The 26,985-nt window shown below is 36.8% G+C and overlaps 1 protein-coding gene across 1 annotated transcript; it reads right to left on the bottom strand.

Annotated features, from left to right (window-relative positions):
- Positions 1 to 3,267: 3,267 nt before the first annotated feature.
- LOC115927757 (T-complex protein 11-like protein 1) lies at positions 3,268 to 21,257 on the bottom strand. Its single transcript, XM_030994010.1, has 10 exons — positions 21,136 to 21,257; positions 14,434 to 14,760; positions 13,464 to 13,596; positions 11,837 to 11,957; positions 10,445 to 10,665; positions 8,347 to 8,483; positions 7,349 to 7,587; positions 6,181 to 6,356; positions 4,837 to 5,003; positions 3,268 to 3,738 (listed from the first exon to the last, which is right to left on the bottom strand). The coding sequence occupies exons 2-10, from the start codon at positions 14,681 to 14,683 to the stop codon at positions 3,524 to 3,526; spliced, it is 1,659 nt and encodes a 552-aa protein (XP_030849870.1). The 5' UTR covers positions 14,684 to 14,760; positions 21,136 to 21,257; the 3' UTR covers positions 3,268 to 3,523.
- Between the last annotated feature and the right edge of the window lie 5,728 nt (positions 21,258 to 26,985).

Below are 26,985 nucleotides of genomic sequence, written 5' to 3'. Positions count from 1 at the left end.
TCTCTTGTAAGCTAAGATTATGTAACAGACTTCCATGTTCTCAAAATCATAATTAGGGACATTGTTATCCCAATAAAATGAAGAATAGGTTCAACTGTCACAAAAAGATTCACTACGCCAGTCATGTTTATCAACAAAATCTCACTCTTCCCCCAAAACTAAATTTTGATTTAATCTCAAAGGTATTGCATAGGCAGTGAATCATATTTTGTGTGCAAGAGATTCACACAAATCTAGAATTAAGTTTCAATAGATTTTAATACATCAGGCGCTTGCAGTCGGTCTGATAAATATTCCTCACAAGATAATCCATTCCATATCTTTATAGTTAACAACTTAATTATTTATACCTTTTGTAAATTTCATGTTTTTGGGGTGCTTTTAGTAACTCAAGAATAGAAGCTGGACTGGTTGAATTAGTAGGGCCTTTGTTGAATACTTTTACTCGTAAGCTTTGGTATATCACATTCTCAAGAGTCATAAATCGAGACAAATCGATTCATCACGTACCTCAAACGTTACAAAACTTGGTAAGGCATGAATAATTTAGCTGTTAACTGTATCACTTATGTTTTGAGATGGCAATGGCAATATATTTGGCACAATATTTTTCACCTTTCTATAGCAATGCACTGCAAAGTCCCTCTATACGCATAAGTTAAAGATAAAGTTGAGTTCTGGTAATGCGATTACCTTTTGGAAGAAAAGGTGTGGAATGGATCAGAAAAAGTTGATCATGTAGCATGTCAGTATTGGTGTGTACTGCAAGGTTCTGGAGTCATCAAAATCATAATAAATTTGACCCAGTCTTGGTAAAGTAACAAGCACTGTACACAGAAAGATGTATATGGGACTACACAAATGGTGTCGGGGCTACGAACCAAGATTTTCTTATCTTTCTATGCTCATTACTCAGCCAGTATACATTTTCTACCAAAATTGTTTGGCAAATGACATTTATTTGTACTCTTGAAAATTCAGTGTAAGTTTCGTTTGATTCTGTGAGAATTCATTTTCTTTTTTTACCAGAACTCAAGTTCATCTTTAACGTTCATGCATATCAACAAACACATGTGGAACAATTTTCTCATATATGTAATGTAAGAGTATTGATATCATCTCTGTATCATGCCATTTTCTGTTGTTATCAATGTTAGATTCCTTCCTTTATTTTCTTTGGTTGTGCTTCCCTTCATTGTGTTTCAGCATTCATCACTATTAACTTTCCTTCATCGTCATACTTCTATAATATTGTCTCTCTTTAAATGTACAATTAAAGGGATAGTTGAGTTCTGTTTTCAGACCGCAATTGCCTTCAAAGTGCACGGTTATTGCTCTTATTTTATCTATGAAATTTCTAGTGCCCTTTGAAGACCTAAAATTGCTATGAAGGTAATTTTAGACCCCAAAATGTGTGAAATTTAGCCAATACGATCATATCAATTCAGCTCCACTTTAAAAAAAAATACGGTGACTGTTAATTAATGAATTAATTAATAATAACAATACATGGGCCGGCTGGTTGGGCTTAATATAACCAACACGAAAAAGCCTACAAAAAAGCCAACATCAACATTGGCTGAAATACAACGAAAAAAAGCGATTTCGTTTTTCCAACGGCTTTTTCAAATTTAGGAATATTTGTTGTGGTACACAAATATTACAAATCATTATATATGGATATTTCAGCCGTCTCTGAACTGATTTTGATCAAACAAAGATGATATTGACATTTAAATTGTATGTTCTTTCAAATTTGACACTCAGTTTTTCATTATCTCACACAAAAATTATTTTGTGTAGCGTCCTCTGCAACAGAACTGAACTATCCCTTTAAATATTCTCCTTGTATTGGATTTGCATTTACATAAACATATCAATATTCAACATCATAATGCTTTGCCTACATTGAGGCCCGAATTCACAAAGGAGGTTGGTCGACAAACCTTGGTTTTTGTACGTCATATGACACGTTTTTACGCGTTTTTACAAACATGGTGTGTAAAAACGCGTCAAAACGCGTCATATGACGCACGAAAACCAAGGTTTGTCAACAAACCTCCTTTGTGAATTCGAGCCAATATGTTCGATTATCAACATGTTAGCAGTGATCTCACAAAACACAAACAATTTCATCATCTTCTATCTCAAGAAATTTCCCTAGACTCAAAGCATATCTACTGTTTTGGGAATAAAAATGCTATTCCTTTCTCTATTTCTCTTCCTCACCAAATCTTACCCTTTCCCCCTTCATCCCTCATTTCTCCTCTCCTGTCCTTTAAGCCATCACAAACTAGAAAACAATCCACTCCACTCCACTCCGCCCACTCAGTAGGCCTGTCTTCATCATCTCGAGATTGCCAAATATCCCGCTATTTGAACTATCCCGATCGCAAATTATCCAGTTCATTTGCGTCTTCATAAGCCAGAAGTTGCAATTAGCAGGATATTTGGTCCAAATAATCATCCCAAGATATCTTGGGTCAGTTTGCAAAATATCCCGCTATTTGTCCGGTGCATCTTCACCAGCCCGAAGACTCGCACTATGCGCGAACACTGAGCAAAATATCTCGACCTAATTTGTCAACCTCGAGTTTCAAGTTTCAAGGTCAAATCTCGAGCTGATGAAGACGCAATTTGTAACTTCGGGATTATTTCCCAAATCAGAAATAGCCGGCTATTTGGCAATTTCGAGATGATGAAGACAGGCCTACTTTTCCAACAACAGCCAGTGGGCAAGCGACTCAAATCCAGACACAGCTTCCTGGATACCGGAGAGCCCCTTAATACCAGCCCTCACAACCAAAGGAAGACTTTGTGGTCTAACCACCTCCAGACCACTCTACATAAACTCTCGCTCAGCTGGAAGGAATCCCTCACATCTGGCTCCAGCGAGACTTGGCCTTCTTGGCTGAGCCTCAACGGCTACGATGCAGAGTCCTAATGCAGAGGTGGGGTTTCGGAGACGAACAAACAGCACGTGAATGCGGCCAGGAACAGACAATGGAACACCTGCTAGTCTGTCCACTCCTGCCAGAGCCATGCACCTAAGACAACCTGGAAGCCGTGAATTGCCGTGCCAGAGCCTGCGTGGAGCACTGGACGGGACTTGGGTAGCGACTCGATAAGAGGAAGATCCATCACTTGGAGACTATACCATTTCAGAAATTAATCCGGCACAGAATGGCCTGAAGTATTCTAATGCTGTCCTCTTTACCAGTTTACAGGGGGATACCTTTACAATTTTAATTTCCTTGTCTTTCATGAACTCTTCCTCAACAGTCAGTCTTCCTCTCTTTCACCCTCCCTCCAATCTTTCCTTCTTCATGTTCCCTACTCCGGCTGCATGACCTGAGACATTATTCAACAACAAAATGGTCCAAGGATCTACCTTCTCAAGTCATTTGCTGTTCTATTTATACTCTATTTTTATAAGGGCAAGCTTGTTTAACTTTCCTTTTCTTTTTCTTTCATCATATCTTCCTCCTTCTAACTTTCACCTTTCCGTTTCCCCCATGTCCTCTTACTCTGTGACCAGAGGCTTGACCATCTTTGTGAGTATCTCAGCGTAGAAGGGTCCAAAGACGGCTCGGTTGTGGACGACCAGTCGGACGAAGGCTTTGGCCGTTTCGACCACCTGACTCTGCATGGTGGTCAAGCCGGGTGGAATGTTGGCGGAAGGGTCAAACTTAGAGGGAGCTGCAATGGCGGATACAAGGAATCCCCTGAGTCTCAAATCTGTTGATGAGAAATAGAAAGTATTTCATTACAAAATGCGACAATTTTACACAATAACATCCTAAGAATCAAGCGAGAAATTACATCTTATAAAGAGTAAAAAAAAACAATCCTTAGGCTGAGCACAAATCAGGCACAGTCTAATACCGGTAAGCACTTTTCCTAAATGTTAGTATATCTGATGATTGCCTTAACTTGACAGCTCTTCCATAGCCCAGATCAGAGCATTTAAATGTATGAAGGGGAAACATGGACAAGTTAAACATTTCAATTAATCTATTGCAATTAATAACATATAGGATAGAATATGTCAAGATATCTTTGATAGTGTAATCACAAGCTATTTTTGCACACATAATGAGCCCTGTGACCTTTGACCTCAAAATCTAATCAGTTCATTGGCTCTGCAAGATACATACATGACCCAAGTTTGGCGGTAATCCATCAATTGGTTCTTGAGATAACATGATCATTCTTGGTTTCCTTTATTGTAAAGGCTATATTTGTTTCCACTCCACTATACCACACAGAGCTACGTGCACTTCCACTATTCGTTACAAACACAAACACACATGCTCGCGTGCACATGCACACACACACACAAATACAATATATATATATATATATATATATATATATATATACACTTGCACAACACACTCACCAACTCATACACAAAGATCGTTTAAACACTTTTTCATTTTAAGTTTTTACCTTTTTAAAAGATTTTTTTTTTTTTTTTTTTTTTTGAGGCCGTCATCCTTGTCAAGCTTTGCTTATGATTGCGGTCTCCTGCACTTTTCCAACAGAATAGTTCGGATAATAATTTTAATTTATGATAATATGTTATGGAAATATTCAGTTTCGTTATTATATGTACATATATTATGTAAAAAAACATTTTGACATGAAGAAATTATTGTTTGTTTATGTTGTATTATACCTTACATTTATATGTTCTTTGTTATTCAGTTATATTATATTTGGAAAAAATGCAGAAATAAAATCAAATAAAAAAATAAATGCTTCCATCCTCAGCTCATCAAACTCTGGAAATCCATGAGTTTTCAAGCATTCTTTCACAACTCCAAAACTCACCTAGAATACTGTGTATGTGGTTATCTTTGAGAGCTAGTGATCTAATCTGACTCTTAAATGCTTCTATCCTCAGCTCATCAAACTCCGGAAATCCATGAGTTTTCAAGCACTCATTCACTTCTTTGGTTACTTGAAGTGCTAGGTTGTCAATCACAGCATTGAAGTCACTGAAAGTAGAACACCAAATAATTACAGTCAAATCTTGTCACAACACATTGCTAATTTTTTGTTTAGAAGCTGTTACCGTACATGACACTAATCAATTGGTTATATCACTATGAACATGAAAGACAAATAAAGAGGACAAAATATACAGTTCCTCATTCTACCCTCAACAATTGCTGTGGTAGACAAAGGAACATCCCTTCACTGCTATTATGTAAAAATGTGTTGAACAGGTGAATATGCATGTGACTGACACCTGTTCTACACATTTTTACATAATAGCAGTGAAGGGATGTTCCTTTGTCTACCACAGCAATTGTTGAGGGTAGAATGAGGAACTGTATAGTTTGTCCTCTTTCTTTGTCCGTCATATTCATAGTGTATGTGCATGAGAATGCAATACGTGCCAACCTTTCACAGCAAAAATTAGGAATCTCTCAATGCAAAATAAGGAATACAGTCTATTTTGTATGATACCTTTCACACAGAATATTTCAGAAACAGAGAGGATATCTACAGTTCAAAAGAGTCTTCTTCTTCTTCTTCCATTGAGTACAGTCCTCTTTGTAGAGTATAGTCGTACTTCAGAGTATAGTCATAATTTTGAAGACCAAAATATGGGAACCATTTCTCCAAAATAGTAATGGTTGGCAGTATATCACAGGGGGGGGAAGGGTATCACACGGAAAAAATCCAGACCTATCTTGAATAAACCAGATTTTAGAAATCTAGTTTTTTAATTTACGTCGGTGACAGGCTGGTGACAGACAGGCTACGAATAATCCGGATAACTCAGTCTAAAATACTTTAATTTTTGCTTTTGAATATAATTCATCCTAAGGCTACAAATGGTTCTCCATAATGTTTAAGTCCAACTTAGAGTTAAGCTCGAATTAGAATGGAGGCAATGGAGGCGCGATAGCTCATTTGGTAAAGCAGTGGTCTCGTAATCCGGTGACCCGGGATCAAAACCAAGGCGATGCCCTAGTGCCTTCTGGTAAGGCATTAATCCTCATTACCAGGTCCCTCGGAGAGGACCTAAATCCGTTGGCCGTCTAGTTGCTTACTAACAAGCATTTATGCTTTCTTAGCAGTCAGGTAAAATAACCACTACCACTACCACCAATATCTTTGTGAAACACCCCCCTGATCAAATAAAATTGATAAACTGAAGATTACCTTGCACCGTCTAACAGGACAAAGAGGTTGTGTTTGAGTTGACTAGGGAAGCCCTGGATGCCTGCTAACATGTTACCGGTGTTGGTGTAAGTCACCAGAAGGACAGAGCCCACCAGGACAAGCTTCCTGACCTGTGACCCTAGCTCATAGAAACGTCCCTGGTCCATCAGGATGGTCTAAAGACAAATGAAAAATAAATCACCACTATTATTCTTAAAGATGAAGTTGAGCTCTGGTAATGCGATTGCATTGTGAAAGAAAAGGTGGGGAATGGATCAGATAAATTTGATCATGTAGCATGTAAGTATTGGTGTGTACTTCAAGGTTCAGGAGTCATCAAAATCATAATAAATTTGGCCCAGTCTTGGTAAAGTAACAAGCACTGTACACATGCCCATTACTCAGCCAGTATATTCTACCAAATTTGTTTGGCAAATGACATTTATTTGTAATCTTGATAATTCAGTGTAAGTTTTGTTTGCTTCTTTGAGAATTTTTTTTTTTTTTTTTTACCAGAACTCAAGTTTATCTTGAATAACAAGCCAGTCAGGATAAACAAGACCAAATAAGTTGGATATCATTTGCTCAAAACCAGGCCAAAATATAATTTTGATTGCATCATTGCATACAAATCTTGATTTATTTCTAAGAATTTAAAGACCATATTCACCAAATTTCATTAAAATATCTTTTTCAAATTAATTTTTCAAACAAATGTGAAGTTATGTTTAATCCTACTAACTGCACTAAATAAATCCCAGGTATTATGACATCATCATAATTGATTGAAAGATATAAAAAAATCTCAATTATTTTTGCTATTGCAGGAATTTACCAAACAAATTTAAAATAGTGTGCAAGACGGAAGAATTATTACAACAACCACTAAAATGCCAAGAAATATATTCTTAATACATTTATTTACTTTTTCATTTGTTTAGCCTGCAAATGGGACATACCTTTAAACAAGGACACTAGCTCTCTCAGATTTAAAACTGTTTTTCCTGAGAAGCCCTGTATAGATTTGTTGTTGTTGCTGTTTTGTTTCATTGCTGCCATTGCAGGTATTCACTCAAATAATATCACACTATGTGTGGTATACAACACACACAAATAATCACAAGAACCATTAAAAATGGCCGCTGCCAAAATTCCATTTCATCTTCACCTCTGGAAAGGTCATGGCTTCCCTGGGGTCAGCATTCAGCAGATCGACATAAGCGTGATTCAAAATGGCTGCCGGTGAGATGACGGAGCTTGGCACTGGCCCATTGCCACAGGCCCCTTCGCTAGATGAAGATGCTTGTTGTTGAGCTTGTTGTTGCTGCAGCGCCTGTTGTTTCTTGACCTTATCTGCTAGATTCTCTCTCGCTTGTTCTAACCATTCACTCGTATACTGTAAGCCATCTGAAGGTGATAAGGATGATGATAATGATAAGAACGCTAGTAATAATAATAATTGTAATAATAATATTAACTCTTTAGCACCTAGAGACTGTGTGAAACATGCCAGCTTATTTCCTTAGACATTTCGTAGAGGAAGAACAAAAACAAAAACAAAACAAAAACAAAGGAAAAAACAAACAAACGGACCAAACAAAATAATAGTAATTTTCTCTTAGAACACTATTTTTTCTACAAATACCAAACTCATCAATATTTTTATAAATTTACAGGAAGTTTACCTAAAAAATGATCGTAATTTAGCAAATCTTCATAGATTTTTAAACTAGTACTGTACCGCAGGCAGATTTGGTATCCTACACCTGTACATATACCCCTACCACGATGTGCGGTGTAATACAAAATTGCAACTTCGGCAGGGTGTGCAGTTGCGTTGCATGCACGGCAGTTCCGTAACTAACGGTCCCTTCTTTTACTTTTTGGCGATGCAATGGTACGGACTTAGATCTAGATCTACCGGTACATTTTGTTAGAAAAATAAATTATGCAGTTTATTTTCGTCTTCATGTCAACAATGCAACATAAAATTGTTGGTAAGATGTGTGGAGTTATTCTTGAAATGTCCTGTTTTGACCGTAGAATTTTTAGTTGTTGCACAAAGGCCGCACCCAGACTTTTTGATATTTTCTCTTCCGAAAATACTGCGGCCTTTACGCCATCAAATACGGTAGATGGATATCATTCAACGTTTCAGAAACTGACCTTGTTGGGTTTTGAGGAATTCCTGGAACTTGTTTCTCTCGTACTCGATGGACTTCTGTTGCAGGTGAGGTCGTAGGCTCTGAATGGTGAAGTTTGCCATGTCTAGCTTCATGAGGTCCAGGACTCGGAAGATCTCCCTGAGAAAATAACAGTCAACATAATAATAATAATAAAAACAATAGGCATTCATATAGCGCTGTCTATCTAGACAAATCTATTCCAAGGCGCACGAGAAAAATAGAAAGAATGAGAGAGTTTAGATGTGTGTCATAGTGCCAAGTACAAGTATTAAAAAAAGAAGATAAGATTTCAGCTTGGATTTAAAGGTCTCTAAGGAAGTTATGATACTCCAATTAAATGGTAAATTGTTCCAAAGAGAAGGTGCTGCAGATGAAAAAGCCCGTTCACCACAGGCTACTCGTGTCTTGGGGATCTTAAGAAGATGCTGGTGTGATGATCTTAGACTACGAGCTGGTGTATAAGGCATAACAAGGTTGAAGGTACTATTCATTTTGCAGTTACTAATTTTTGTGTACATATGACGAGTTTAATTCCAAAAGGAGCTAAATCCATTTTTGTAACTTCAGAGAAAAAAAAAATTGTGTACAGGCATCTATGCAAAAGTGATATTAGAAGCTGCATTTTTTCTTAATTGCTCCCAAAATTTAGGTAAATACTTTTGTTGAAAGACGGGTACTTAAGTGAACAATGTTCTGATATCAATAACTTAATTTTCATTGAAAGTGGATTTAGCTCCTTTTGGAATTAAACTCTTCATATGTTCATTTTATGCTTTCCATGCTTCATTTTTATGATTAATTTTTTTTTCTTCATTTCTTCACCAACAACAGAAACAATATCGAAAATAATATCGCTAGTGATATTTGTTAGTCACGCAATGTATGGTCAACAAGGGATCTAAAAGATCACGACGTTTCGTGCGCCGCTGCAACACTTCGTCAGTAACAATATGTGTACAAAATATGTCTTAACAAAAGTAAAGAAATATCACAGAATCATAATATATGCTTAAGGATGGAAAATGGGAGCAGCAAAAAGCACATGGGCCAGTTAAGTTTGGCCCCTCTACAAAATTGAAAAAATAAAAGACGTTCAATTTTGTATATGACTCATATGTCTTGAGGCCTAAATTTATTTCACATGATTTTATGTTTGTTGTAAACTAATGATCTTTATCTGAAATACAGATGTAGTGTTAAACATGACTTTAATAACTATATTCTTACAGGAGGGGTGGCGAGTCATTTTGAACCCTGTAAATGTGTGCCCTGCCAAAATTTGGCTTTAACTTATGGCTTATTTCAGTGAACAAATGTGAATTAAATTGAATTGAATTGACAATTATTTCCATCATCACGACAATATTTACAAAGATAAAAGATGGAATATGATAACAGATAACAATATCAAAATTACCTGTAAATTTACATAATAACTAGAGAAAATATGAAAGTATAATAAACCAAAGTACAAATGGGAAATGGTGCATCCATAAAAGCCAATAGAGTGGTGAAGTGTGACGTCATCAAAAATCTATTTTTAGAATTTCTCAATTTTTTCTTCATATTCCGAAAGAACATCAAAAATAATGTCCAAATGTCGAAAACCAATTGAATATGTTAAGTATTGGCTGAGATATGACCATCTGAATGAATATATGTCCTATGGGAACTCAGTGTTATATGCTCTGGCTCCTAACCATTAGGAACCAGAGCATATAACACTGAGTTCCTATGGGGAGTATATTTATTCAGATGGTCATATCTCAGCCAATACCTAACATATTCAATTGGTTTACGACATTTGGACATTATTTTTGATGTTCTTTCGGAATATGAAGAAAATATTGAGAAATTCTAAAAATAGATTTTTATGACGTCACAGCTTCGGTACTCTATAAGGCTTGACAATTGAATGCACCAGGCGCACAAGAAACAATAACATACCGGTAGGCTGTTGAAGAAAAAAAAGTGATTGCATTTCGGTATGAGAGACGAGGTCTTGAAATAAATTATGCATGATAAAGAAGTTTCTTGTAAAGATACATTTAAAAAATGCTATAGAAGCAAAAAAGCACCTGAAGATCTCGACCGGTTCAGTCAGGGTGGCCAATTTGGCAATCTCTTCATCCCTGACTGGAGCACAGAGCTTGGACATCACCTGGACTACAAAGGCCGTCAGCTTACCGACATCGAGGGCCTGGTGGTCAGCCTGTTGCTGAATGAGGGTGAGGTCCATGACCTCGAGAATTTGAGTTTTGATCTTGTCATTGTGCGGAAGAAGCAGTGACAGTAGAATCTGTTGAGAGAAAGTATGACATTAAACTGGCAACTTGGTTACAAGGAATAAGCCCATTCAAGTGGCCTCTAAGTGTGACTTTAGAGCTTGCAATAATACAAGTACCGGTAGTAAGAATTTGAGTTTTGATCTTGTCATTGTGAGGAAGAAGCAGTGACAGTAAAATCTGTATAGAGAAAGTATGACATTAAAGAGAAGGTTGAGTACTGGTAAAAAAAAAAAAATTATTTCTCACAGAATCAAACGAAACTTACACTGAATGTTGAAGATTACAAATAAATGACATGTGCCAAACAATTTTGGAAGAAAATGTATACTGACTGAGTAATGAGCATAGAAAGACAAGGAATCAAGGTAGTACCAACCCCGACACCATGCGTGTTGTCCCATACATAGCTTTCTGTGTATGTGCTTGTTACTTTACCAAGACTCGGTCAAATTTATTATGATTTTGATGACTCCAGAACCTTGCAGTGCACACCAATACTTACATGCTACATGATCAACTGTTTCTGATCCTTTCCACACCTTTTCTTTCACAATGCAATCGCATTACCAGTACTAAAGTTTATCTTTAAACAGGGTCAAATTGGCAACTTGGTTACGAGGAATAAGCCCATTCCAGTAGCCTCTAAGTTTGACGTTAGACCTTGCAATAATACAAGTAGTAACAGCAGAAAAACGATTTTACTGTATACAAGCTATTTGTTAAAAAGCAGAGGGGATGTTTCACAAAGATCCTAAGTTGAACTTATCTCTAAGTTGGACTTAAAAATTATGGAAAGCTGTTAGCGTCTTTGAAAATATTTTGTAAAAGTTATTTTGAAAGGCATAAAATGTTGATTCAAATCATACATATTTGCTATCATCAAGGAGATTTTATGTTCTTGATGTGGAATTTATAAAAAGTCTAAAATACTTGAATTTCTGCTTTTTGATATATTTCATTTGAAGACTACAAATGGCTCTCCATAATTTTTAAGTCCAACTTAGTGTTAAGTTCTACTTAGGATCTTTGTGAAACATTCCCCCCCCCCCAGGTTTCAAGAATACGTAGAATCAAATCATAATCATTTATAATGATTTCATTTTGATGTTTTTTATCTTTTGCCGAATAAATGTGAATTTTGAATTTGAAAAAAAAAATTCCTAAAAAAAAAAGTGCTCATACCGTTTTGATCTCTCCTATGAGGGTGACAGCATGCGTATACGATGGCGGGTCGTCGGAAAGTTGGGCGCCCAGGCTATCCCAGAATGCCTGATGGACAACCTTATGCACCTGCTTCTCAATTCTGAAAATAAATTGTACCAGGGGGGTGTTTCACAAAGATCCTAAGTTGAACTTTACTCTAAGTTGGACTTAAAAATTATGGAGAGCCATTTGTAGTCTTGAAATAAAATATATTCAAAAGCGAAAATTGAAGTATTTTAGACTATTTATAAATTCTACATCAAGAAAAGGAAATCTCCTTGATAATAGAAAATATGAATGCTTTGAATCAACATTCTTTGCCTTTTAAAATATAGTTTACAAAATATTTTTATAGATGCTAACAGCTTTCTATAAATGTTAAGTCCAACTGAGGATCTTGGTGAAACGCTCCATGGAATACATTAATATAAATGTAAGAGACTTTGAAGTCAAACGTACTACTAGCTGATATCATGATTGCACTTTTTCATCGTGTAAATTATCTTCTCATCAAAAAAAATAAATTTAAAGATCAGTTTTACCTTCTTATGCTGCTGTACTCGTTGCTATACCATTAGCTCTATTGATCCAAATATACTTGAATCTTTAAAGCAATTTGCAATGGTCAACGCAAATATTCATCCGTGGGGTTGGCTGACCATGTCCATATACATATTCGCTTTCCTCTAACTCTCTTTCCTTTAGTTATGTAATGGTAAAAATGAAGTTGTTTTCTTACTTTGTATTGTCACATGAAATGATTGTAATAATTCAATTGTTTTTCTTTTTCAAATAAATCAGAGTTGGCATATTTCCCGCTTCGGAGGCTTATTTCCCGGACGCCGGGAAATAAGCGGTATTTACCACTTTTTACCAGGAAATATATTTTGGGATTGTCCAATTTTGAACATAATAACCATGGCGGTGAGTATGGTTGCTCTGGTGTGTGCTATTTGTGTGTGTGGGTGGGTGTGTGTGTGTTTGTTTGTGTGTTTGTTTATGTCTGTTATTATGAAATGCTGGAAAAAAATACAGGAAAAAAGATCCCAAATATACACCTAATCTAGATATGATGTCCTTCATTAAGTCAGTTGCTAACTACCATATTCATGAATACCTATTAATTAGCATATGAACAAAATGCCATGTGCTTCAAAAACGATGTGTGTTGTACATGTATGTGTGTACATGCATGCAGTGTGTGTTTCTACTATGAGTGTTGTGCTGTTAATTATTTCAGAACAATATTTTCAGTTCTTGAGGCTAAAAACAAGTAAATTATTAATAAATAGAGAATTCAAATCATATTTCCTGTTTTTTATATATTTACCGGACGCCAATCTTATTTACCGGACGGTATTTACCGATATTAAAGGCCGGTAATAACGGCCAACCTTGAAATAAATACCATTAAAGTGTTTTAATAGGACTTTCCTTAAAAGGCTAAATGTCTGAATGGGTCACTGTTACCTTGTGTGCTATACAAAGACAGCATGCATTGAATTTATCATATATCTAATGCTTATCTTTCTGTACAATTCAGTTGTTGTATTAAAAGCAAGACGGCATTTGGGTTTGTGAAAACCAAACAATCTATGATACTTACGAATTCTCTGGCATTTCACGAGGCGACAATTTGAAGTTCCCATCGACTACGATTTCATGGGCGAGGGCCATGTTGGAGACAACACCAGCAGCTGTGATCAGTTCTTCAAAAGTCTTGTTTTTATGAGGAGAGGCTGCAAGAGTCCCAGAAAGAACAATTGAAATGTTACTGTTAAGGCAGGCCATTCTTGCCACAGGTTACTCTCACCATTGGTCTCTCATTTTTTATCTTTAAAGGCACACTGTCCTACTTGTAGCTACTTGCTCCCTCTATAGTGAAAACTTCCCAAATCGGTGCCTGTTGGTCCCCCATGATCCTCTTTTTTTATGTTAAATGAGAGCTGAGTTAATGAGATAGCCACCTGTCACAGTGACCTCGATGGCTCGCTGTGTGGTCTAATCCCTTCTGGCTGAAGTAGTAAAGCCTACCTTTAAATAATATTTTTTCCTTCAATAATGAACTCTCAAAAAAGATAAATTCTGTAGATTTGTGACCAAGATTTGCACGTACCTCGAGAAACCAATGCCAGGAATGGTAAGAGAAACTAGTGGCATGAACGACTTGCCATAGTTATGTCCAACTTAAAGTCAATCTTAGTCTTTGTGAAACACTCCCCTGGCACTTGATGATGATGATGATACAGTTTTGACTAATTTTCAAATTTTTCACTCAAAATGCTAAGTATTGGCTTTCACTCACTCACAAATACTATCATCGTTCTTTTACAGAAAATGTTAAAGCCCTACTGCACTACTTGTAGCGCCCTCTATATAACAAACAATGCCTTATCGGTGACCATTGGTCCCCCATGATCCTCTTTTTCTTATGTTATTTGAGAGCTGAGTTGATGAGATAACCACCTGTCCAATGACCTTGCAGGGTGGTCTAATCCCTCCTTTACACTAGTACAGATGGCCTTTATATGAAACTACTGTATTTCACCTTTATACCTCATAAGCAGAAGCTTTACCTTCAATCCCAGCAAAACTTCCATGCGGCCCTCCTGTGGATGTGGAAGAACCAGGCGCCGGCGATTGCTGTCTTTGTCTCTTTCTCAGGATCTCCCCTTCTCCCGATGATTCCAGAGGATCCGAGTCCGAAGTCTGGATCTCCATCTCTTGGGTCCCCTCTTCTGCTTGGGCCTGTGCAGGGTCCGAGCTCTGGTCCTGGTCCGAACTGGAAGGTCCAGTGCCACTGTTTGGTTGGTCTTCCAACGGCATCTTCTCAACTTTGATTATGTAACTTTAATGGAAGTGTAGTATTTTCTATAAAAGTGGGCCTCTTTGTCTGTTTAGACCTGAAATTAGGAGGAGGAGGAGGAGGAGGAGGAGGAGGAGGAGGAGGAGGAGGAGGAGGAGGAGGAGGAGGAGGAGGAGGAGGAGGAGGAGGAGGAGATGAAGAAAATACAACAATAAGAATAAGAAAATGAAAAAGAAAACAAAAGAAGAAAAAAGTAGGATGGAAAAGGGAGATATTTTTTTTATCAATTCAGCAGAGATCAATCTTAGTTTTAAAGAAGAATTTACATACAGAACTATACCAAATAAAAAATGAAAACACAAAAATATGCATATGCCTTTCCTTCCAAACCGAGCTATACCGAGGGTGAACTGGATTGGCATTGATATTTTTCTTTCTGAAGCTCAGTCCAAATCCAGTGTCATTGGTTTCGTACAAATACATTTTATGATTTAATGTTTGAATGTTTAATTGAAAATGGTAAAATACCTTCATGTAGAGTAAAGGCTCGTTCAGAAATGACCGCAGCGTTTTTCTAGTGACATGCAGTATAATACGCTTCAAATTTCTGAATGTTATAAGGCAAAATAAAACAAAAAACATGTTTAGCGTCCTGTTTTTTTGAAAAATAGGAAGGAGGCTCTTTTTTTTTTTTCTTTCTTTCAAAATGGCCGCTCAAAATGGCCGCTCGGTACATTTTCCCTGACAGTCAGGCTATTGTTCAAGATGGCCGCCGACATTTAAAAAAAAAAAAAATTAAATCAGAAATAGATCCATTTTAGCAGTGTTTTTCATGTTTTTTTTCTTAAAAAAAAAAATTAAAAACTAAAAAAAAAAAAAATAGGAGGCGGCCCCCAAAAAGGAAGCGGGCGGGGACGCTAAACATGTGTATTTTTTAAATGGCCTAATACAGAGCTCAATTGTCATTTGTTTTACATGTAAAAAAAAGAAAGTGGCTTTATTGTGACGGTTTACCGTGTTTCATTTGAACAAGCCTTAAACATTTCCATATTTCTCTGTATTCTATTGGCATACATGCTAAATCACAGCAGTACTGGAGCCGGAGGGTCGAGGGAAGACAGCGAGACATTTAGACCAAATGGAGAGAATACACAAAAAGTTTAATGATGAGATGATTAAATTACATGTCAGTTTCTTGTCTAGACCAAAAAACAAGGGAAACGCTCTTGGAAGTCTCACCTGCATTACATTAAATTAAATTGAGGTTGGGACATTATTTATAGGCAGGGTGGCCCCAAAATGAAATCCTCTGGAAATAGTGAATATTGACTAAGAATCATCAGAAGAATTATTTTCTATTATTTGTACCAAGATTGATAACTTTCATGAAATATGAACAATTAACAAAAATTGATTCATTAATTCTCATAGTTGTGAAAACGTCGAGACCTAAAATGACCTTTGACCTTGACTTTGTGACCTGGAATTTGTGTCATATGATTTGTGATACTTGATAACCCTTGGGTACAAGTTTCATGGAATTTGAACAAACACTTTTGAAATTATGCTAAAAATTCAAAATCTTGATGTCGATGCCACAACATAGTCAAAGTTTGTTGATCTGAAATGACCTTTGACTTTGCAACCTAAAATTCTACTCACATGATTGGGGAAACTTAGTAACTCTTTAGTCTAAATTTCATTGAATAAGAACTTATACTTTCAAAATTATATTAAAAATTCAAACACTTAACCTGAGATGATGCCTCAACATAGTCTAAGTTTGTTGACCAGTAATGACCTTTGACCTTGACTTTCCGTCGTCCCTGGAAAAGCGACGCATACAGTATCTTGCTTTTTGCTACGCAGGCGAATACATAGCCTATTACTGTAGGGATCCAAGGTGTGTGAGAACTATTGCTAGCCTAACTAACTAGCCTAATTAAAGGCTAAGCCTAAGGAAAATCTTCATTTCAAAGTCGAGTCTCAACTTTTGCTACACAGGCGAGACAAAAACATATCCCCCAAAAGGGCCAAACAGAAACAAAAGTAAAATTAAAAACTATAACTATAAAAAATTATAACAAAACCCAAAGTCCAAACACAAAGAAAGGAAATCTTCCAGCAATAGTCCAACCTATTTTATAGGTTGACTGAGTAAGAGTTGAGGCAAGAGTTGATTTGAGTTGAGACTGTGATAACGCCATTACGAACGTGTAGATGGCGCACAGTTTTTCCTTCATAATCATTTTATCTTCGGCGTAGACTAGAAGGGATGAGATTGATTTAGATGACTCCATGCGCAGCGAGAGTTTAACACGGCTTGCAAGATTTTCAACATGGATGTCGATTTTGACCCATAATTTCCTTAAAAGGGACCATTAAACGGATTATTTCAGTCAAGTTAGTAAGGGGAACCGATGTATTATAGCCTAGGCCTAATTTACAATTGGATATGCACGAGGTAAAATGACATTTTGGGGGCATAACAATATGGCCTGAAATGGCCGTGGCGTTATCAAGGGAATGTGTATAAACGGTTTCCGTCTCTAAAGAGAGAGCCGACCCTACCCCAATAAGAGGCTAACGAACGAAAGAGACGGAAAATTCGGTCTAGCGCTAAATGTAACTCCAGCAAAGCAATAGAGTCAATGCTAATGCGTATTGACATCTAGCACTGCACTACCTGTAACTCCAGGAAGCTCTGACGCCGATGCAACCTTGGGCATATTCAGCAAGTTTGACAGTGGACTCACAATTTGAATTTTAAAATTATTCTTTGTAACATCGGAAAGTTGAAAAAATTGTATTTTACTGCTATAGTCATCAATCGTCACTTAAGTACAGAGACGCCAAGTTCAAAGATGGGCAATGCGTGACATTTTCATGATTCGACGGGGGAGGGTATAACACACATATAAGGTATAGCGTTTTTTCAAAATCTAGCGCGCGTGTCGTGCGTAAGAGCATTTTCAGACCCTCGAAATGCGTGATGTCACGCCTAATGCGTGATACTTGGTAGCTCTGAAAGTACCGATTTTGAGTGAAATCAGTTGAGTTTTGTACAGTTAGGGTGTCTGAACGATTTTTCAATTTTCAATTTGGGATCGTTTTTCATCATTTTTGTTTGATATTTGAATAAAAAATGTTATCAGAATAATACATTTCAAATTTCAAGTCTCACCGATGTTTCTATCAAAAGTTACAGCCCCTCCAAAACGCTGGTATATTCATATCATTTTGGTCAAAATCGACGAAAAAGACGTCCACGCAGAGTGATGTTGTTTTGCTAAATTCAGACAAACAGCTGTATCGCGCGATATGCAAGCGTATGCATATAGTACGCATGTTGCTAAGCCAATGCGCGACTTGCAGCTTGAGCCACGCTGTCTCCGCGATATGTGCCTTTGACTAGTATGGTTGGCAATTCGCGCCGTAGAACCCGGAAGTGAATACACGTTGTAGTCAATGGCAATCTCGCGGAGACAACGCACGTTGTCTCCGCGATATTCCCATTGACCATAACGTGTATTCACTTCCGGGTTTATCGCGCGAATTGCCAACCATAATTTCATTCACTATAATGTGCAATTGAATTTGGGGTTTCGTTCGTGCGCGGAGATGTTACGCGATATAACCATGGTTTGGACTGAGCGGAGCGCACGCCCCCTAATTAGCTGATCCACCAAATAGCGAGAAGGGTATTTTTAAACTGTCATCAGTTGTGATCCCTGGGGGCTAGCGAAAATATAAGCACATAGAATTTGTCCTTAGGACTGGGACTACTTATCGATCGGGGCGTCATATCTCAAAAGTGACAAACCTCAGAGTTAGCCAGGACACAATGTTTAAATTGCTGTTTTGACCAAGATATTTTTAGAATTTCGGGGGCTATGCCCCTTTGGAAATATTGGAATTCACCTGCTCTTTCATATGACACCTCATTTATTGATTATCACCTTCAGGATCACAACAGATAACACCTCATTTATTGATTATCACCTTCAGGATCACAACAGATAAAGGTTTGAATCTCGAATTGAAAAAAAAAAATTGACTTTTTTTGCATGGTCGCGCATAGACCGAAAGCTTCAGTCTCTATAATCGTCGGTTGTTCCACTGAGACTACGTCTGGCTCCACTAGACCTCCGGTTATAGAGACAGAACGATCGCCTATGCCAGCCTATGTTGAACTTATTCCGCTAGATTTTAGCCGCTAGGCCCCTCCCACAAACTTGCCACGGCCGTATTGTTATGCCCCCAAAATCCCCCCAAAATGTCATTTTACCTCGTTCATTTACAATTTTAAATTAGGCCTAGGCTATAATACATCGGTTCCACTTACTAACTTCATTGATATAATCCGTTTAATGGTCCCTTTTAAGGAAATTATCGGTCAAAATCGACATCCATGTTGAAAATCTTGCAAGCCGTGTTAAACTCTCGCTGCCGTCAATCTCATCCTTTCTAGTCTACGCCGAAGGCAAAATGATTATGAAGGAAAAACTGTGATAACGCCATTACGAACGTGTAGATGGCGCACAGTTTTTCCTTCATAATCATTTTGCCTTCGGCGTAGACTAGAAGGGATGAGATTGACGGCAGCGAGAGTTAAACACGGCTTGCAAGATTTTCAACATGGATGTCGATTTTGACCGATAATTTCCTTAAAAGGGACCATTAAACGGATTATATCAATGAAGTTAGTAAGTGGAACCGATGTATTATAGCCTAGGCCTAATTTAAAATTGGAAATGAACGAGGTAAAATGACATTTTGGGGGATTTTGGGGGCATAACAATACGGCCGTGGCAAGTTTGTGGGAGGGGCCTAGCGGCTAAAATCTAGCGGAATAAGTTCAACACAGGCTGGCATAGGCAGTCGTTCAGTCTCTATAACCGGAGGTCTAGTGGAGCCAGACGTAGTCTCAGTGGAACAACCGACGATTATAGAGACTGAAGCTTTCGGTCTAGGTCGCGCAATGCACGTAGGTCTAGACTGCATAGGGATGCGTGTAATCTCTATGGGAAGAATTTTAGCACACAACATCGGGTGCGCGATCAGACACCCTAGTACTAGGGTGTCTGAACGATTTTTCAATTTTCAATTTGGGATCGTTTTTCACCATTTTTGTTTGATATTTGAATAAAAAATGTTATCAGAATAATACATTTCAAATTTCAAGTCTCACCGATGTTTCTATCAAAAGTTACAGCCCCTCCAACACGCTGGTATATTCATATCATTTTGGTCAAAATCGTCGAAAAAGACGTCCACGCAGAGTGATGTTGTTTTGCTAAATTTAGCCAAACAGCTGTATCGCGCGATATGCAAGCGTATGCATATCGTACGCATGCTGCTAAGCCAATCCGCGACTTGCAGCTTGAGCTACGCTGTCTCCGCGACATGTGCGATTGACTAGTATGGTTGGCGTTCGTCGCACAATAAACCCGGAAGTGAATGCACGTTATAGTCAATGGCAATATCGCGGAGACAACGCACGTTTGTCTCCGCGATATTGCCATTGACTATAACGTGTATTCACTTCCGGGTTTATCGAGGGAATTTCCAACCATAATTTCAGTCACTTGAATTTGGGGTTTCGTTCGTGCGCGGAGATGTTACGCGATGTAACCATGGTTTGGACTGAGCGGAGCGCACGCCCCCTAATTAGCTGATCCACCAAATAGCGAGAAGGGTATTTTTAAACTGTTATCAGTTGTGATCCCTGGGGGCTAGCGAAAATATAATCACATAGAATTGTTCCTTAGGACTGGGACTACTTATCGATCGGGGCGTCATATCTCAAAAGTGACAAACCTCAGAGTTAGCCAGGACACAATGTTTAAATTGCTGTTTTGACCAAGATATTTTTAGAATTTCGGGGGCTACGCCCCTTTGGAAATATTGGAATTCACCTGCTCTTTCATATGACACCTCATTCATTGATTATCACCTTCAGGATCACAACTGATAAAGGTTTGAATCTCAATTTGAAAAAAAAAATTGACTTTTTTTGCATGGTCGCGCAATGCACGTAGGCTGCATAGGGATGCGTGTAATCTCTATGGGAAGAATTTTAGCACACAACATCGGGTGCGCGATCAGACACCTTACTAGTACAGTGGTGTTTAAAATGTTGAGAATCAATAGCACAGCTTTTAATACACAGCCAGGATAGTAATGCACCTATAGGCTATAGATCTATTGTGCTTAATGTAAGCTAACGTTCTGCCACCACCACTACTACGTGCAATGGTTCTCACTCACCTTGGATTCCCTGCAGTAATATGCTATGTATGGGACTGTAGTACGAAAGGAATACAAAAGAAATGCCCTTTATGTGTCCTACTTTATTCCACAGGAAAATTCCTGCAACTTATTATCGACAATTAAAACTTAATCCCTAAATTAAAACATTGATAAAACCTAAATACTAAGAACAGATATCTAAGGAATGCAGTCAACTTACGGTTTCAGTATGTGTAATGCGTCTTTCCGGTCCGTTGTTGTCCGTTGTTTACAGAAATGCATTGAGACTGGTATCCCTTTTAAGCGTTTGAAATGAGCACTGACAAACTGTACACAATACAACAATGGGTTATGTATCTTAAATACTTAGGTCTTTCTAGAAGTATAAAGAAATTTCCAGTCACTCATGAATATTACGTAACAACTGTTTTAGAGATGACGTTGGAGTTGGACTATGTCCCTTTTGCAGCCAACATCAAATTCTGTAGAACTTTGCAGGAATTATGAATATGTAATGTATGTCCTCTGTGAAATTTAAACGTTAGCAGTGTCCTACTATTCAAGTTATGCAAGGAAACCGGTTTACTTGCTCACTGTCAGACACTAGAGAGACTAGACTGGCTTTTTTTCTTCTTTGGTAATTACATACATAAAATTAGCTGCAAAGGGTACATGAGCATTTGTCTACATCAATAACCTACTTCTTGTAATGGCCAAAATTAAACTGATTGAATCTTTGTGCAGCACAAAACGTACGACCATTCGGTACAATGGTCTGCCAAATCAGACTGACTTAGTTAGTAGCACTTATAAGCCCGGCACGTAAGTCGATTTGACAATTGATAGTCGTTATTTTCTCACTTAAAGACATTTTCAAGCCCTCTTTTTCAATTTTTTTTTACTGGGAGAAGTTCTAAATTAGTGTTATCTTTCAAATGCCGTTGGAATTTAACCTTTTCATTTTTTGGCCTGCAAATGGAACATAAGAAAGAGGCTAAATTCCCCTTAATTAACAAAAATGTTCCCAATAATAAAACAATATCTAAATACCCCTGAAAGTGCTTGGCATAAATAATATTTCGTCAGCAATAAATGAATAAACACAATTCCTACATGCACATAAGTAGGCCTAAAATTATATGGTCATATTATTTTTGTCTTTTCTTTATCGTTATTGTTCCTCCCTCCCTCTCTCTCATCCTTATGATTATGCAAATTGTACTTTGAATATTCAAGTATTCTGTGTGGTATAGAGATTTAGAGAAATAGGCCTACTTTGATTTCTATTTGATTTGATGACTTGTTTTTAATTACTTTTACCTAGTTTTTCATGATTGGATGTGTTAGACGGGAGAATGCAGGTTGTAACACAATTTTTCAATCGCCATGACCAAGATAGAGGATTCTCGAAAAATCGGTCTGTGTTCAAATTGAAAGATGCTTCAAAGAAAATGATATAATTTATGAATTTCAATCTGGTTTTCGACATGATTATTCGACTGAAACATGTCTAATTCAATTGACTTATTATTTGAGGACAGAAACTTCCAAAGGGCGCTTTGTTGGTATGGTGCTCCTTGACTATGCACACAGCTTTTGATACTGTTAATCATTGCGTCTTATTGAAGAAGTTACAACTAATGGGTTTTAATAAGGCAAGTTTAGAGTGGTTCAGATCCTATCTAATCGACACCATGCAAGTAGTGGCCATTCATGATATTCGTTCCAAACTAATGCCTTTTAAATGCCGCTGTTCCTCAGGGAAGCATTTTAGGCCCAATTCTATTTCAAGTTATATAAATGATATGTGTATCTCTTTAAAAGACTTAAAACTATTATTGTACGCAGATAATAAATATAGTGAGGAAAAGTTCAGTGAACAGCTGTCTACGTGTGTCGATTGGATGACTGATAATAAGCTTTCTTTACACTTGGGAAAAACAGAAAGCATTTTGTTTTGTTCTAAAAAGTAGTTCTAAAAAGTCATTGGAATTCAAAGTGACACACAATAATAAAGTAATCAAGGAAAAAGAGTCTGTGGCGTATTTAGGCTTTGAGTTGGCTAGCGCAAGTTCATTTTCATCTTTAGTAGAATCAGTTGTAAAAAACAAAGAGCAAATTTTCGTCTGAAATTTTTGTATAGATATCAAAGTTGTATGTATTTAAAAGCAAGACGTACACTCTGTTTTGCTCTTATTCAATGTTTTTTTTGTTTTATTATGATAACCCTGCATGGTATAGTAACATTAACAAGTCAGATCAAAAGAAGTTGAAGATTATGCAGAACAAAATGGTGACATTTATCAACTGTAATCTGGTCCAAGAACTCATGTTGGCTACAGCGAACTTTCTAAAGACGGTTTTCTTGAAGTCGACCAAAGATAAAAACAACTCGTATTGCATCACGTGCATAAAATATATCATACTAGGTCGAATCATTATATTCGATCCAACTTCGATGTTGTTACTGATGTACATGATTATAATACAAGAAATAGCCGATTCAATTTTTAACTTACCAGAAAGAGTAGGTAGTATTGGAAATTCGTTTTATTACAATGCCATAAACTATTGGAATTCCCTTCCCAATGGTGTAAAGGAAATAGAAAACTATGCTCATTTTAACAGGAAATTAAATGAATACCTAATACTTGAGAGTTAGAGAAGAGAAGTGAATGACATGTTATTTGATTGAAATTTGTATTCTTCTGCCGGTCCATACTTTTTCATTTTGTATATACTTTTATACATTATATAGATTTTGTACGTTATAGAAATTCTACAAATTTCATCATTATTTTCCTCTTCTTCCTCCTCCTCTTTTCTTCTTCTCCTTCTCCTTTTTCTTCTTGTACTCATTATCATTTCTATCATCAGTTTAATGTTGTTATTATTATTATCTTTAATAAGTAATCATTTTTATTTCTCTTACCTGTCTGTAAATATTACTATTTTAACTTATTAATATTGTACATGACTCTGTAGGGCCCTTAGGGGACCCCACTGGAAAGCTCTCGAGCTTTCGTGGGTTATCCTGTTCAAGCTGACTTTATTTTTGACCTGTTATTCTTGTATAATGTTGTATGTTGGAAGCTTGTCGAATAGAAATAAATCATCAATCAATCAAGAATAAAAGACTTTTGTTTCCGTTTTTCGAACTTTTCTCTCTCTCTCTGTGCATCTGCGGCGTAATATATCCCCAACCCCATCCCTCGCTCTCTCTGTGTTACTCTCTCTCTCTCTCTCTCTCTCTTAGGCTCCCTTTCTCTCCTCATTCTCTCTCCACTCTCTATCTTTCTCTCTCTCTCTCTCTCTTTTCCTGGAACTCTGCTCTCTTATTTGTTCTCATCTTTCTATGTCTCCTATAGTCTGTATCATTTGTCTCTCCTTCTTTTCTCTCCCCATTTCTGTATAACTCTGTCTCTGAATCTCTCTCTCTCTCTCTCTCTCTTCTCACATACTCTCCAGTTAATCCTCCTCTTTTTTCCCTGAAGAAAACATACAATTTTCAATATGATGTACCATTTCACTCATAATTCGAATTTATCTTTATTTTGTACACACAGAAGATACTGCCCGTTCTATATAAGTAGACATTGATACAAGAGTACTTAAGTACAACAAATATTTGAATGAAAATATTCTGGATCAAAATGGATAGAAAAATGAAAGCGAACAGAGTTAAAATGTCAAATGAAAGAAATTAAGTGTATCTTTATGAATACAAGTTTAAGGGCACTTAAAATGTCCATGCAACTACATAGTACTACACTCTACTTGGCATAAAGGTCTGACACGAAAGCTACAAAAAAAGTCGACATTTTGACAACCTAACCCTGATCGTTCAAGCTACAATACATCCATGAACTAATTGATATGTTGCCATAACCGATCAGGATTCACTTTGCATGAAACTTAAATTTTACTTGACATAACCAAAGTAATATGATCTAATTCTTTTATCATCGAATCAAAGAGAAGGTAAATGACCTGTTAATCGTACTGTAGTATACTTTGTACATTCTAAGGTAGCTTAACCAAACGTAGTGGCACTAAATGACGCGTCAGTTCCACAAAAATGCACAATAGTAAATTAGTGATGTTTGCTAATTAAAAGTTGTTTGTTTGTTTACATATCTGAATGAAAGTTAAAGACCTTTTCCGAAAAAAATACAACTTGATATATATGTAAAACTGAATGAATGTAGAATACAAATATATATATATATATATATATATATATATATATATATATATGAATAAAAAGTATTTATCCTTTCATTATTGTACAAAAGCAAATTAAAATTTTATTTTCCGCACCCCTCCAAATTATGGGTCAACAGGGGTCAAATTTGCCGAAGTTACAGAGACGACATAAGCTGAAGCAATGAGCCGTGCTTAATTAATGCAAAGTCATTGTAAATATGCGTACTCCACATATTAAAATGATTTCCTCAAGGCGATAGCAAGTTTTTAGGTCGACAACTTCCGATTTTCAAAGATTTAGATTTTTAGTTTTCAGATGGCTGATACTCCTTTGACAGACACTAAAATGGCATATAATTTATATCATTGTAATCTATGGCTGATAAGCTTTCCGTTGATATATAATTCATCCATTTCATTTTTCAGTTCGGATATGGTCTTTAAAGTGGAAATTCAAAGAAAATCAAAAATCTGTCAACTAATGTATCACTAGAAACTGGTAAGCTAACAGATGGCCATCGTACAAGTTATAGGTCAACTACATATCGGGTGATATATAAAAATACAAATACAACCACTCCATAGCATCTGGGATATACGAGAGATTCGCCAGAAAAATAACGATGTTTTAATGACGTCACATAACGGACCAATACTGCCCAAGCAGACGACATAATGAAGCTATTGTTTCTCAAATTAAAATGAGTTTAGTGTATATAAATGTGATGGCATTTCAAACCATTCAAAAGGGGATATGAAACCGATTCTGATAACTAAAATCTTTTGTTTGTAAATATACAGGATAGGGTTTAATTCACAATCTAAGAAACCAGACTTTTAAATTGAACCCACCCCTCCCCCCCCCGGCATGATATTAAGGACGGCATTATTTTGTTCCCTCTTGAAACGCCGAAGATACCGCGGTGTGTGCAGCTGAATATCCAATGGCGTCTTATTTTGTTAACAAGCGACATATTCCTTTATTTTAGTATCGTTGCATTTGTCATCAAAATAAAACCATGCGCGGGGTTTAGAGTGAGGCAATAGATTATACATTTCGCCTGACGTTAGTGAAGTAAGAGAAAGAACTCAAGAGAAGATTAAAAAACAGGCACTGAAAATGTGTGAGATGTCATGGGACTCACACATCTCAGCAGCGTTCGGAGAGCTCTTCAGGTGCTATGCCGGGGCTGTATTTAAGCGTTTTGTAATTTATAATAATCATTACTTCCAATGTTTCCAAGCATTGAATTTTGATAACCTTGTCGAATCAAAGTTTTTTTAAAAACTTTGCAATAATGAAAATAAAGTTTGTTTTTAAAATCAATGGATATCTACTTTAAGCTAAAATCATAGTTAGGCTAGTAACCCCATGGTATGGGCGATCATTACATGAATTACCGATATGGAAAATCGCCCCGTTTACTCACTCATGCTCATAATCTTGTAACTTTCAGGAGGTATGACTATGAGGATGTTGATTGGGATGCTTTTCGAATTTTTTAAAATGTAAATTGGAGTGACGTTGACAATTTAGTTGATATTGAAGGTCCCGTTAAGAATTGGGAAGCTATGCTATTATCTGTGACAAACAAGCACATGCCTTTGAAAACTAAACGGATGAGGAAGCAATGCTCTCCTTAGATGAGTCCATTTTTAATTTGATGAAAGAAAGAGACAAAGTTAAAAAGAAGGCTATTGTTAAGCAAAGTAATGAGCTATGGATTGAGTATAGACGTTTAAGAAATAGGGTTACAAATGCTATCAAAAAACAAAAATGTAACACTATATGAATAAATTATTGCAATGTACAAATCGGAACGATATAATTTATGGAAGGTTCTGAAATCATTTTCACCGAAAA

This window comes from Strongylocentrotus purpuratus, unplaced genomic scaffold, assembly GCF_000002235.5.
Source record: "Strongylocentrotus purpuratus isolate Spur 01 unplaced genomic scaffold, Spur_5.0 spur5_contig_850, whole genome shotgun sequence".
Taxonomy (NCBI): domain Eukaryota; kingdom Metazoa; phylum Echinodermata; class Echinoidea; order Camarodonta; family Strongylocentrotidae; genus Strongylocentrotus; species Strongylocentrotus purpuratus.
This window is presented reverse-complemented; position numbering and strand designations above follow the sequence as displayed.